The sequence below is a fragment of the Stenella coeruleoalba genome, assembly GCF_951394435.1.
Source record: "Stenella coeruleoalba genome assembly, chromosome: 20".
In the NCBI taxonomy this organism is placed as follows: domain Eukaryota; kingdom Metazoa; phylum Chordata; class Mammalia; order Artiodactyla; family Delphinidae; genus Stenella; species Stenella coeruleoalba.
In genome coordinates, this window is record NC_137166.1 from 13,992,388 (window position 1) to 14,006,765 (window position 14,378).

A 14,378-nucleotide genomic window follows, 5' to 3' on the forward strand; every position below is an offset into this window, starting at 1 on the left:
CCTAATTTCGTTCCTTTTTATGGCTGAGTAATATTCCACTGTATATATGTACCACATCTTCTTTATCCATTCCTCTGTCGATGGGCATTCAGGTTGCTTCCATGACCTGGCTACTGTAAATAGTGCTGCAGTGAACACTGGGGTGCATGTGTCTTTTTGAATTATGGTTTTCTCTGGGTATATATGCCCAGTAGTGGGATTGCTGGATCATATGGTAGCTCTATTTTTTTTAAGGAACCTCCATGCTGTTCTCCATAGTGGCAGAATCAATTGACATTTCAACCAACAGGGCAAGAGGGTTCCCTTTTCTCCACACCCTCTCCAGCATTTGTTGTTTGTAGATTTCCTGATGATGCCCATTCTAACTGGTGTGAGGTGATACCTCATTGTAGTTTTGATTTGCATTTCTCTAACAATTAGTGATGTTGAGCAGCTTTTCATGTGCTTCTTGGCCATCTGTATGTCTTCTTTGGAGAAATCTCTATTTAGGTCTTCTGCCCATTTTTGGATTGGGTTGTTTGTTTTATTAATATTGAGCTGCATGAGCTGTTTATATATTTTGGAGATTAATCCTTTGTCCGTTGATTCGTTTCCAAATATTTTCTCCCATTCTGAGGGCTGTCTTTTCGTATTGTTTATGGCTTCCTTTGCTGTGCAAAAGCTTTGAAGTTTCATTAGGTCTCATTTGTTTATTTTTGTTTTTATTTCCATTACTCTAGAAGGTGGGTCAAAAAAGATATTGCTGTGATTTATGTCAAAGAGTGTTCTTCCTATGTTTTCCTCTAAGAGTTTTATAGTGTCCAGTCTTACACTTAGGTCTCTAATCCATTTTGAGTTTATTTTTGTGTATGGTGTTAGGGAGTGTTCTAATTTCATTCTTTTACATGTAGCTGTCCAGTTTTCCCAGCACCACTTATGGAAGAGACTGTCTTTTCTACATTGTATATCCTTGCTTCCTTTGTCATAGGTTAGTTGACCATAGCTGCGTGGGTCTATCTCTGGGCTTTCTATGCTGTTCCATTGATCTATGTCTCTGTTTTTGTGCCAGTACCATATTGTCTTGATTACTGTAGCTTTATAGTATAGTCTGAAGTCAGGGAGTCTGATTCCTCCAGCTCCGTTTTTTTCCCTCAAGACTGCTTTGGCTATTCGGGGTCTTTTGTGTCTCCATACAAATTTTAAGATTTTTTGTTCTAGTTCCGCAAAAAAATGTCATTGGTAATTTCATAGGGATTGCATTGAATCTGTAGATTGCTTTGGGTAATAGAGTCATTTTCACAATATTGATTCTTCCAATCCAAGAACATGGTATATCTCTCCATCTGTTGGTATCATCTTTAATTTCTCTCATCAGTGTCGTATAGTTTTCTGCATACAGGTCTTTTGTCTCCCTAGGTAGATTTATTCCTAGGTATTTTATTCTTTTTGTTGCAATGGTAAATGGGAGTGTTTCCTTAATTTCTCTTTCAGACTTTTCATCATTAGTGTATAGGAATGCAAGAGATTTCTCTGCATTAATTTTGTATCCTGCAACTTTACCAAATTCATTGATTAGCGCTAGTAGTTTTCTGGTGGCATCTTTAGGATTCTCTATGTATAGTATCATGTCATCTGCAGACAGTGACAGTTTTACTTCTTCTTTTACAATTTGTATTCCTTTTATTTCTTTTTCTCTTCTGATTGCCGTGGCTAGGACTTCCAAAACTAGGTTGAATAATAGTGGCGAGAGTGGACAACCTTGTCTTTTTCCTCATCTTAGAGGAAATGCTCTCAGTTTTTCACGTTTGAGAATGATGTTTGCTGTGGGTTGCTCGGATTTGGCCTTTATTATGTTGAAGTAGGTTCCCTCTATGCCCACTTTCTGGAGAGTTTTTATCATAAATGGGGGTTGAATTTTGTCAAAAGCTTTTTCTGCATCTATTGAGATGATCATATGGTTTTTATTCTTCAATTTGTTAATATGGTGTATCACGTTGATTGATTTGCGTATATTGAAGAATCCTTGCATCCCTGGGATAAATCCCACTTGATCGTGGTGTATGATCCTTTTAATGTGTTGTTGAATTCTGTTTGCTAGTATTTTGCTGAGGATTTTTGCATCTATATTCATCAGTGATATTGGTCTGTAATTTTCTTTTTTTGTAGTATCTTTGTGTGGTTTTGGTATCAGGGTGATGGTGGCCTCATAGAATGAGTTTGGGAGTGTTCCTTCCTCTCCAATTTTTGGGAAGAGTTTGAGAAGGATGGGTGTTAGCTCTTCTGTAAATGTTTGATAGAATTCACCTGTGAAGCCATCTGGTCCTGGACTTTTGTTTGTTGGAAGATTTTTAATCCAGTTTCAATTTCATGACTTGTGATTGGTCTGTTCATATTTTCTTTTTCTTCACGGTTCAGTCTTGGAAGGTTATACCTTTCTAAGAATTTGTCCATTTCTTCCAGGTTGTCCATTTTATTGGCATAGAGTTGCCTGTAGTAGTCTCTTAGGATGCTTTGTATTTCTGCAGTGTGTTGTAACTTCTCCTTTTTCATTTCTAATTTTATTGATTTGAGTCCTCTCCCTCTTTTTCTTGATGAGTCTGGATAATGGTTTATCAATTTTGTTTATCTTCTCAAAGAACCAGCTTTTAGTTTTATTGATCTTTGTTATTGTTTTCTTTGTCTCTATTTCATTTACTTCTGATCTGATCTTTATGATTTCTTTCCTTCTCCTTACTTTGGGTTTTGTTTGTTCTTCTTTCTCTAGTTCCTTTAGGTGTAAGGTTAGATTGTTTGAGATTTTTCTTGTTTCTTGACGTAGGCTTGTATAGCCATAAACTTCCTTCTTAGAACTGCTTTTGCTGCATCCAATAGCTTTTGGGTCATCATGTTTTCATTGTCACTTGTCTCTAGGTATTTTTTGATTTCCTCTTTGATTTCTTCAGTGGTCTCTTGGTTATTTAGTAGTGTATTGTTTAGCTTCCATGTGTTTGTTTTTTTTACGTTTTTTTCCTTGTAATTCATTTCTAATCTCATAGCGCTGTGGTCAGAAAAGATGCTTGATATGATTTCAATTTTCTTAAATTTACTGAGGCTTGATTTGTGACCCAAGATGTGATCTATCTTGGAGAATGTTCCATGCACACTTGAGAAGAAAGTGTAATCTGCTGTTTTTGGATTGAATGTCCTATAAATATCAATTAAATCTATCTGGTCTATTGTGTCATTTAAAGCTTCTGTTTCCTTATTTATTTTCATTTTGGATGATCTGTCCATTAGTGTAAGTGAGGTGTTAAAGTCCCCCATTATTATTGTGTTACTGTCGATTTCCTCTTTTATAGCTGTTAGCAGTTGCCTTATGTATTGAGATGCTCCTATGTTGGGTGCATATATATTTATAATTGTTATATCTTCTTCTTGGATCGATCCCTTGATCATTATGTAGTGTCCTTCCTTGTCTCTTGTAACATTCTTTATTTTAAAGTCTATTTTGTCTGATATGAGTATTGCTACTCCAGCTTTCTTTTGATTTCCATTTGCATGGAATATCTTTTTCCACCCCCTCACTTTCAGTCTGTATGTGTCTCTAGGTCTCAAGTGGGTCTCTTGTAGACAGCATATATATATGGGTCTTGTTTTTGTATCCATTCAGCAAGCCCATGTCTTTTGGTTGGAGCATTTAATCCATTCATGTTTAAGGTGATTATCAATATGTATGCTCCTATTACCATTTTCTTAATTGTTTTGGGTTTGTTTTTGTAGGTCCTTTTCTTCTCTTGTGTTTCCCACTTAGAGAAGTTCCTTTAGCATTTGTTGTAGAGCTGGTTTGGTGGTGCTGAATTCTCTTAGCTTTTGCTTGTCTGTAAAGCTTTTCATTTCTCCATCGATTCTGAATGAGATCCTTGCCAGGTAGAGGAATCTTGGTCGTAGGTTCTTCCCTTTCATCACTTTAAGTATATCATGCCCTCCTTTCTGGTTTATAGAGTTTCTGCTGAGAAATCAGCTGTTAACCTTACAGGAGTTTCCTTGTATGTTACTTTTTCATTTTTCCCTTGCTGCTTTCAATAATTTTTCTTTGTCTTTAATTTTTGCCAGTTTGATTACTATGTGTCTCAGCGTGTTTCTCCTTGGGTTTATCCTGTGTGGGACTCTGTGCTTCCTGGACTTGGTGGCTATTTCCTTTACCATGTTAGGGAAGTTTTCGACTATAATCTCTTCACATATTTTCTCTGGTCATTTCTCTCTCTCTTGTCCTTCTGGGACCCCTATAATGCGAATGTTGTTGCACTTAATGTTGTCCCAGAGGTCTCTTAGGCTGTCTTCACTTCTTTTCATTCTTTTTTCTTTATTCTGTTCTGCAGCAGTGAATTCCACCATTGTGTCTTCCAGGTCACTTATCCGTTCTTCCGCCTCAGTTATTCTGCTATTGATTCCTTCTAGTGTATTTTTCATTTCAGTTATTGTATTGTTCATCTCTTTTTGTTTGTTCTTTAATTCTTCTAGGTCTTTGTTAAACATTTCTTACATCTTCTCGATCTTTGCCTCCATTCTTTTTCCGAGGTCCTGGATCATCTTCACTATCATTATTCTGAATTCTTTTTCTGGAAGATTGCCTATCTCCACTTCATTTAGTTGTTTTTCTGGCGTTTTATCTTGTTCCTTCATCTGGTACATAGCCCTCTGCCTTTTCACCTTGTCTATCATTCTGTGAATGTGGTTTTTGTTCCATGGGCTACAGGATTGTAGTTTTTCTTGCTTCTGCTGTCTGCCCTCTGGTGGATGAGGCTATCGAAGAGGCTTATGCACGTTTCCTGATGGGAGGGACTGGCGGTGGGTAGAGCTGACTGTTGCTCTGGTGGGCGGAGCTCAGTAAAACTTTAATCCACTTGTCTACTGATGGGTGGGGCTGGGTTCCCTCCCTGTTGGTTGTTTGGCCTGAAGCGAGCCAACACTGGAGCCTACCCAGGCTCTTTGGTGGGGCTAATGGCGGACTCTGGGAGGGCTCGCGCCAAGCAGTACTTCCCAGAACTTCTGCTGCCAGTGTCCTTGTCCTCATTGTGAACCACATCTAGCCCCTGCCTCTGCAGGAGACCCTCCAACACCAGCAGGTAGGTCTGGTTCAGTCTCCCCTGGGGTCACTGCTCCTTCCCCTGGGTCCTGATGCGCACACTACTTTGTGGGTGCCCACCAAGAGTGGAGTCTCTGTTTCCCCCAGTTCTGTCGAAGTCCTGCAATCAAATCCCAGTGGCCTTCAAATTCTGATTCTCTAGGAATTCTTCCTCCCGTTGCCAGACCCCCAGGTTGGGAAGCCTGATGTGGGGCTCAGAACCTTCACTCCAGTGTGTGGACTTCTGTGGTATAAGTGTTCTCCAATCTGTGAGTCACCCACCCAGCAGTTATGTGATTTGATTTTACTGTGATTGTGCCCCTCCTACTGTCTCATTGTGGCTTCTTTGTCTTTGGATGTGGGGTATCATTTTGGTGAGTTCCAGTGTCCTCCTGTCGATGACTGTCCAGCAGCTAGTTGTGATTCTGATGTTCTCGCAAGAGGGAGTGAGAGCATGTCCTTCTACTCCACCATCTTGGTTCCAATCCCTGTGGTCTTAAATTTAAATTAAGACCATTCAGGAAAGATGACAGTTTTTTCTAGCTACGTTCAACTGCCCTACATGGAGGAGGTGGAGAATTGAGAGTACGATGAAGGGGAAGGGGAAAGGGAGCACCTATAGTGATGGACCGTGAATCCAAACTGAGTAAGAAAGGAAATGAAGGGGTCGGTAGGCAGTGAAGATGTGAACTGGAGGTTTCATTGGGACCCATTATTTACCAGAATAGGTCATCTGGAAAGTTAGAAGATGGTTGTCAAAAAGTAGGATGTGTGATGTAGAGATCACAAGTCTACAGGCCACAGTGAATAAGGTCTAGAATATGACCACGGTAGTGAGTAGATGAGGAGGCCGTGGAATTGAAGAGTCAGGGTGTTGGATTAAATATTCAAAAGATTAGGATTTCAAACTGGTGAATGACCTTATATTACAGGTCATTTCTTCATCATGTGACATAGTACACATTTCTTCCCATTTGCACCATGACTAAAATTTCCATCATTGAAGAGTTCATGCTTTAGGAGAGCTTCAAGAAAACCAAACAGCCATCTCTAGGAAAAGCACTCTGACAAGGCAACAGCTGTCCAAACCACTTGATCCTGTAACACTGGAGCAATGCTGGCAGACACATGTGCAGTGCGGGTGGGGGAAGGTCTTTGAACTCTGATTTCTACTGTGATATTGAACAGGTTTTAAGTTGCTATTTAGATAGGAGTCAGAATTGGGATTTTCTGCTGCCTTTGATATGTTCTAAAAAGCTTCACTTTACTATCCAGATTGGCAGAAACAAACCAAAGAAAATCATTTCCCATGATACCGTATTTAATAGAAATATATGGGTTCAGTTCATCCATAAACATCTAAGTAAAGAATATTCTATTAGATCTTGGAGAAGAGGATTAAAAGGATGATGCTCCAAAAGAAACTGAGTCAACGGTTTCAGTTTTCAAGGTGCTAGAAGAACATGCAACTGAAGTGAAGATCATGTGACATCATCTGGCATAAATCCCACCCCATGGATGCCCCATCCAACCAGCATACCTCCTCTTACATGAAGACCTTCACCTCCACTCTGTCCACATGCCCCATCCAGTGCTCTACTTGCCCCACCAACCCGCCATTGACCTGCCCCACCAACACGTGTGATTCTCCTCTTCTCTGCTCCATTCACCTCAGCAACCTTCTCTGAAATGTCTACCTCTCCCATTCCCCCTATACAGCACTCTCAGACTGAAGCAAGACCCACAGACCCTTTTACTCTTCCTATTTCTCCCATTCTATTGTCCTTCTTTTAATTCCTTCTCTACCTAGGCCAGATTTCCTATACTGATGCGACTCTCAACTCCCTTGACGCTTGTTCCGAGCACACCCCCACACCTGCAATGATGACATCTTCTCTCTCTGCCTCTGAATAAGGGCTGCCAGGGGCTGCTTAGGGAAATCTTACAAGCGTGAAGTTATGGCTTCACATCTTGCCTGGGCCATCAGCACTCTCAACTATCTTTTCTTTTGTCCACCACCAATTTCTGGTTCTGTTTTTACAGTGGACACATCAGTGCTTTCTTTATCATTCTTCTCAAGCAGGCTATGCAACCCAACTTCCTCAACACTGCCCACAAAGACCATGCATCCTGCACACATCTTAGGGCCATTCAGCAAGACCTTCTCCAACCTCCATTTTGGTACCCCTACAAGTAGCTATATCTACTTTCACCTTTATTGACTCTAGAGGAAGATGGCTCCCAACTTCCTCAACTATGCTTAATCCTGCCCTCCCTGTTTCTTCCTGGAATCTCATTCCCTCTTGGGTAGATCATCACCTTATACTTCTCCAGGAGCTATCTTAATAGACCTCGTTGTGCCTCCACCTCCTTTCAGAGAAAGAACTCACTGACTCTGGGTTTGCTCCTCTAATGACTACTTGATCTTTTTTCCCTTTTCTTCAAATATCTTAGAAGCCTATACTCATTTGACTCGGCTTTCCCACTCACAACTCATTACCCACCTGTCTCTCACTGTGCCACCCACTGTCTCTGACTTCAGCACCTGCTATTCATCTCACCTGCTGAGATTGTTTTTGAAGTCCCTCGGCATGTGACTCAAACTCTCTGGCTTCTTTATGACTTTCCAAGACTCCCCTGCTGCTCTCCCACAACTTATATTCATGGTTCCATCCTTCACATGCCTTTAGTAGTAGTTTGAGCCATATGAAATTGCTGCAATAGAGTTCCCGAGTGGTTGAATACTGGCAGTTTCATATGGTTCAACCTAATTCTTTTTACACACCTCTTTTGTCACCAATCTCTTTTTATTGCATATATTTGAATGTGTGGTTATCACCCTTATCAGACTCTTAGTTCAGCTTGAGTGAAAGAATTTTGCTTTATTTATCTTCACTTTGCCAGCACCCAACCCAATGCCTATAACGTTAAAGGTACTTGGTTCACACCTGCTAGATGAACACTCCGTTCAGGAGTGGTACAGGGACAGTACTTAGGCCTTCCTGGCAAGGGCACCTGTAGGAATGAAGTTGTGCTAACCTGGATGCAAGATGCCGAGGAAGAGGAGAAAAAAGAGAAGAGGGGGAGAGGGAAGGAAAAATCCCAACCTTCCTCCCGGGAGCCCTGATTTGTACCTGTGGTGTTTCGGACGAGGGCTGGTGATGCTGCTTCTGAGACACAGAGCTGTGGCTGTCTGCTTTGCCTTTGTTGAGGAGCACACTCCCACGCACAGGCTTGGCAGGTTTAATTTCGGGAGTTACCAGAGTGGATTCTGAAGTTAACTTCCCCAGGGTCTCACTGCTCAGTCGCATCTGTCCCACGGCATTTTGGCTCAAAGCAGCAGCCTCCTGGGCTACACAGAGAGAGAGAGTTTATATTAAAAGTCACCTTAGGGGACGTCCCTGGTGGCGCAGTGGTTGAGAGTCTGCCTGCTAATGCAGGGGACACGGGTTCGAGCCCTGGTCTGGGAGGATCCCACATGCCACGGAGCAACTAGGCCCGTGAGCCACAACTACTGAGCCTGCACATCTGGAGCCTGTGCTCCGCAACAAGAGAGGCCGCGATAGTGAGAGGCCTGCACACTGCGATGAAGAGTGGCCCCCGCTTGCCGCAACTAGAGAAAGCCCTAACACAGAAACAAAGACCCAACACAGCAAAAATAAATAAATAAATTAAAAAAAAAAAGTCACCTTAGGATAATAAGGAAATAATAGCAAGGATGGCAAGTTGAAACGTAGTGTGATTCTTTTGAAGACTACAAAGCCATCTCCACCTGCAGCTGGCTTAGCAGGGCTGAGAGAAGAGGCTCCACCCACTGAGGACAGATGATGATGACGGTTGTGTGCAGAGCCTGGCCTGGTGCCCCGGGCTCTTCACTGCTCATCTTCCCAGGGGATCCCACGATACTCTCCCCCACTTTCTCTTCCAACCCAGAGGGTAATCATCTCTGAAACTGCTGGTACACTACAGTCCTGACTGCCCTGGAAACCTACCACAATGATTACTGTGTTGTTTTACAGTCTTTTTTCTTACTACATCTTCAAAACCCAGCATGCATTGTATACTGAGAGCACATCTCAGTTTGGACTAGGCACATTTCAAGGGGCCGGTGGGTCCTGTGTGGGACAGACAGGTTTAGACTGGTCACTTCCACTTCAGTACAGCCTGCTGACTCCACAGCAAACAGCAAATGCAGGTCTGGCTTTAACCCCATCACTGAGAGGGTTTTCTCCAAAGTCACCAGTGACCTCCGAACTGTGAACTACAGCGGCCCTCTCCTCAGGGCTCATTCTATCTGAACCTTCAGCCACCTCTGATTATATTCACTTACTGATTTCACACATTTTTACAAATCTTTACTCTGTGTCTACTATGTGCCAAGCACTAGTCTAGAGGCCGGGAATACATTAGTGATGAAAACTAACACAAATCTCTGCCCTCTGAAGCTCACATTTGTGGCCGGGGCGGGGGTGGCGTGGAGCAGGCAGACAATAAAATAAGTAAATAAAATAAATAGTCTGTTAACTAAGGGTAAGGGCTATGAGGAAAATAAAGCGGGAAGGGTCTCCCAGACTCCAACCAGGGCTCCGCAGAGATGCGAAAGTCCTTCTGGCCCTGTCCCGCCTGTAGCTCTCCTGACTGCCCACCCTTCTGACCCTCACTCTGCCTTCTCCGCCTCCCCTGGCTTCTCCCCCTGCCCCCACCTCCTCCTAAAATGTGAAGTGTTCCCCAAGCTCCCATCCTGCCCTATCCATCCCTCTCCTCTCTTTCTGGAACTTTCTGGGCTGATTTCCTCTACTCCAGCGGCTGCACCCCTCACCTTGTTGAGGAAGTCTCCCCCAGTTATTAAGCCTTTAGCTTGACATTACTTTCTCAGGGAGCTCAAATTCATGATTTGTCACGAGATGTCAACACAGCTCCAAAGACTTCTGTGAAATGCAGTTTATTTGACAGAAAAGGAAACAAAAAATCTAAGAGAACTGGAATTGTGATGCAGCCTGGGGTTCCCACTAAGTGGTATCAGAATATGCCACCCCAAAATATGACTACAGGAGTTCAGGATATGCCACCTTAAAATATGCTGCGTTGGCATATTGGTTATTTTGAGCTGTAGGCACCTGAAACACAGTAAATGCAGGGAGTGGCTTTCCTTGACCTCCCCTTATTTGCTCAAAGACAGAACCTCCAAAAGAAGCTCCAGTGTCACAAGTCCCCTTCCAGAGAGTTTCACCAACTAGGGAGATGGACTCTTATCACAGGAGAGGAGACTCAAGTCCATACCACACCCAGAAAGACTTTATCACAAACAGCCACACCTCCCATCCATTCTTGTAAGGGTCCCTCATCTTTCCTAAAAACCATCTTCCCTCCCCTAAGAGGACTACATCCCCCTTCCCTTTCCCTATTAAGGTGGCATCTACTTCTGAATTCTAAAGCCATCCATTTTCCCCTCAGTATCTCCCACGGTACATGAAGTATACATGTTAATAAACTTGTTTGTTTTTCTCTTGTTAATCTGTCTTTTATTGCAGGGGGGCTCAGTCAAGAACTCAGAAGAGTAGAGAGAAAATTATTCTTTCTCCCCTAGACCACTAAAGAGCTGTTTCTCTTATCTTCCCAGCAAAGAATCTTCCATTTCTCTAAGCATCCCATGCAGAGGTATCAAGGGGAGGGGACACCCCTGAAAGCCCCAGCCAGTTTTATCATCTAGCAGGCATGGGACACTATCAGGAATGACGGCATGCTGTTCTAAGTATTTATATAAAAAAGATTCTACTCTGAGCAGGTATTCTCATTATATTTGATAGATTTTCCCACTGAGCAGCCACCCTCCTGCCCTGTATGTCTTTAGAGAATCCGGGAGAGCCAGGATTCTTAACCTCTGGTAGGTAAGGCCTCACTACTATGGGGTTTAAAAACTCAATTAATTTTCCTTTCCAGTAAACTTTCTCCTCCTCCCATGTTCCCTGTCTTGGTAAATGACATTGCTCTCTTCCTGGTTTCTGTGACCAGAAATCTTGGTGTGAACATCATCTTGAATGCCTCCCCCTCCTTCAATTCCCTGCCATGCATGCGGCTATCAGGTCAGCCAGCCCAGCCCCACTCATATTCAGCTTCACCTCTCTTCCATTACAAGACATCACTAGAGCTCCTTTCCTACTGCAACTTTCGGACCATTTCTCCCATAGGGTGAAAACTGCCCAACTCCTCTTTTCCTTCAAAATAAAATTGAAATTCCTAATCTTGGCATTAAATTCAACTATGATTGGCCTTAACCTGCCTTCCCACCTTTAATTTACTGTCAGCTTCCCTGCTTTCTTGGCCTGGAATATCCTTATCTTCATCTTTGCCTGTCAACATTCTCCTCCTCCTTCAAAGCCCACTTCCATGAAAACTTCCCCAAATCATGCTTGTTGGAACCCAACTATCCCAAAGTTGGTCTTTCACAGAAGCTGGTAGTTCTGTTACATTATTTTCCTCTGCCCTGAATGAGCACATGTCTGCTCCCCTCCAGGGGTCACTTCCAAAGGTGTGGGCCACATCTCTTCCATCGCCCTGCTCCCTGCAGTGCCAAGTGCATTGGGCAGTCAGGAGAGCCACAGGTGTCTGGTGGACAGAATTCTCTGGGATGCTAACTGGCAGCATGTTATAAGTCAGCCTTCAATGGGGCTGTGGAGAAAAGCTCGGTGGGGGAAACTGAGAAGGTGCATTACCAGTGGGGTAAGGGCCACTTGGCCACAAAGAGTCAGGGGAAATGGCTCTCACCATACTCCTCTTCCTTCATGGACTGCTCTAGGGCGGCCCTGATGCAGAGCTCACGGGCCCGGATCCCTGCGACGTTGCTGCCATCGGAGATGGCTTGCAGCACAATGGAGTCGAAGTTCAGGCAGGCTGCACTGTAGTACCTGGCCATGCTGACTGCAGTGGCTGACTTTCCTATTAAAAAAGGTCAGGAGGTTGAATTTCACAGCTCTCATTTCCTCAGTGTCCTAGACAGAAGAAGCTTCTATAACAGAAGCTACTGGAAAGTCATCTCTCCAAGGTCTCTGCTTCTAAGTCTCTCGTGTGGCCAGAGGTGGCAGCAGAAAAGAGAGGCAAGACCTGAGCCAGGAGTTAGGACCGTGGATTCTGGTCCTAATTCTACCCCTGATGAGCTCTGTGCTATGGCAACCCACGTCCCCTCTGGATTTTCTCCTCGGCTTAAAAAGTGATTCTATCAGATGAGCTTTAAAAATTTTGTAGCTCTTACTGTCTCTGATTCTAATGGGAAGAGACTTTTTTGGTTTAAAGAATAACTTGTGTTGATTTTTTTTCTCATTCAAAATACCTGCTTATTAAAAAGAAAGCAGAAAATTCAGAAATAACAGCAGGGATAAAAGAAATTTGATCTTCCAGAGAGACTACAGTTAGCATATGGCTGCCCAGTATGCATATGTAACTATTTTATTCGTATTTCTTATTAAAAAAGAATGGGTTATGTGGTAGGTTGAATAATGCCTCCCCCACTCAGATGTCCACATTCTAATCCCTGGAACCTGTGAATATGTTACCTTATATGTTAAAGGGACTTCGCAGGTATGATTAAGAATCTTGATGTTGGAGATTGCCCTGGAGTATCTGGGTGGGCCCAATGTAATAACAAGGGTCCTTATAAGAGAAGCAGGATGCTCAGAGTAAGAACAGGTGATGCGATGATGAAAGCAAAGAGAGAGACAGAGAGTGAGAGAGAGAGAGACGAGACAGATAGACAGACAGACTACAAGATGTTATGATGCTGGTTCTGAAGATGGAGGAAGGGGCCATGACCCAGGGAATGCAGATAATGTTTCTAGAAGCAAGAAAAGGCAAGGAAATGGATTCTTCGCTATAGCCTTGAGAAAGGATGAAGCCCTGTTGACCCATTTTAGACTTCTGACCTCCAGAATTCTAAGAAAGTAAACTTGCATTTTTTTAAGTCACTAAATTTGTAGTTATTTGTTACAGTAGCAATAGGATATTAATACAGATAACAAATTGTAAGCATGGCATTTTTTTTCTCACTTAAAATGATATATATCATGAGCATTTTTCTATTCATTCAATACACTTCTATGGTACTTTTTTTATTGTGATAGTATACATGCAAAATTTACCATTTTAACTGTTTTTAAGTGTACAGCTCAGCTGCTAAGGATATTCACATTGTTGTGCAACCATCACCACCATCCATCTCCAGCACGTTTTCATCTTCCCAAGTGGAAACTCTTTGCCCAGTAAACAATAACCTCTCATTCCTCCCTTTTCTCAGCCCCTGGAAACCACCATTCTACTTCATGTCTCTATGAATATGACTACTGTAGGTACCTTACGTAAATGGAATCATATAGTAGTTGTTCTTTTATGTCTAGCTTCTTTCACTTAGCATAATGTCTTCAAGGTTCATCTATGTTGTAGCATGTGTGAGGATTTCCTTCCTTTTGTAGGTGAAAAATATCCCATTATACCACATTTAGTTTATCCACTCATCCATCAATGGATACTTGGGCTGTTTCTACCTTTTCGTTATTGTGAATAATGCTGCTATGAAAATGGGTGTACAAGACACTGTTTATAATGGCGATATAATTCACTGCGTGAATATACTATGGCTTAATTAACTAGTCCCGCATATTGAATGCTTCAAGTGCTCCCAGATTCTTAGTATGGTCACCAATGCTGCAGTGAACACTCATGCAGTTAATCTTTGTCGACGTGATTATTTTCCTAAGATAAATTTTTAGAAGTAATACTGCCAAGCCAAAGAGTTTGCACATATTCTTCCCCTCTCTCTCTCTTTTTTAAAAATATTGACATATGTCATGAATTTTTAAATTTCTTTATTTATGGCTGTGTTGGGTCTTCATTTCTGTGCCAGGGCTTTCTCTAGTTGTGGCAAGCGGGGGCCACTCTTCATCGCGGTGTGCAGGCCTCTCACTATCGCGGCCTCTCTTGTTGCGGAGCACAGGCTCCAGACGCGCAAGCTCAGTAACTGTATGCGCAGGCTCAGTAATTGTGGCTCACGGGCCCAGTTGCTCCACGGCATGTGGGATCTTCCCAGACCAGGGCTCGAACCCATGTCCCCTGCATTGGCAGGCAGATTCTCAACCACTGTGCCACCAGGGAAGCCCCCCCTTCTCTTTTTAAATAACTTAATGTCTTGGATTTTTCTTTAATATTTTAATGTTATTAAATTATTGAAAGAATGCAAGCTCCAACAATTCAGAGATGCATTAATTAAGAATGAGGTGTCCCTGCTCTTTCTCTAACTCCATATCTC

General features: G+C 42.6%; 1 protein-coding gene across 1 annotated transcript in view; it reads right to left on the bottom strand.

Moving 5' to 3' along the window:
* Positions 1 to 14,378, bottom strand: part of HYDIN (HYDIN axonemal central pair apparatus protein) — a 432,533-nt gene that overhangs the window by 92,088 nt on the left and 326,067 nt on the right. The window contains exons 41-42 of the mRNA XM_079907197.1: positions 11,849 to 12,019; positions 8,218 to 8,435 (exon numbers count right to left, since the gene is read on the bottom strand). Coding sequence (XP_079763323.1) covers positions 8,218 to 8,435; positions 11,849 to 12,019 — 389 coding nt within the window. The remainder of the gene's footprint in view (positions 1 to 8,217; positions 8,436 to 11,848; positions 12,020 to 14,378) is intronic.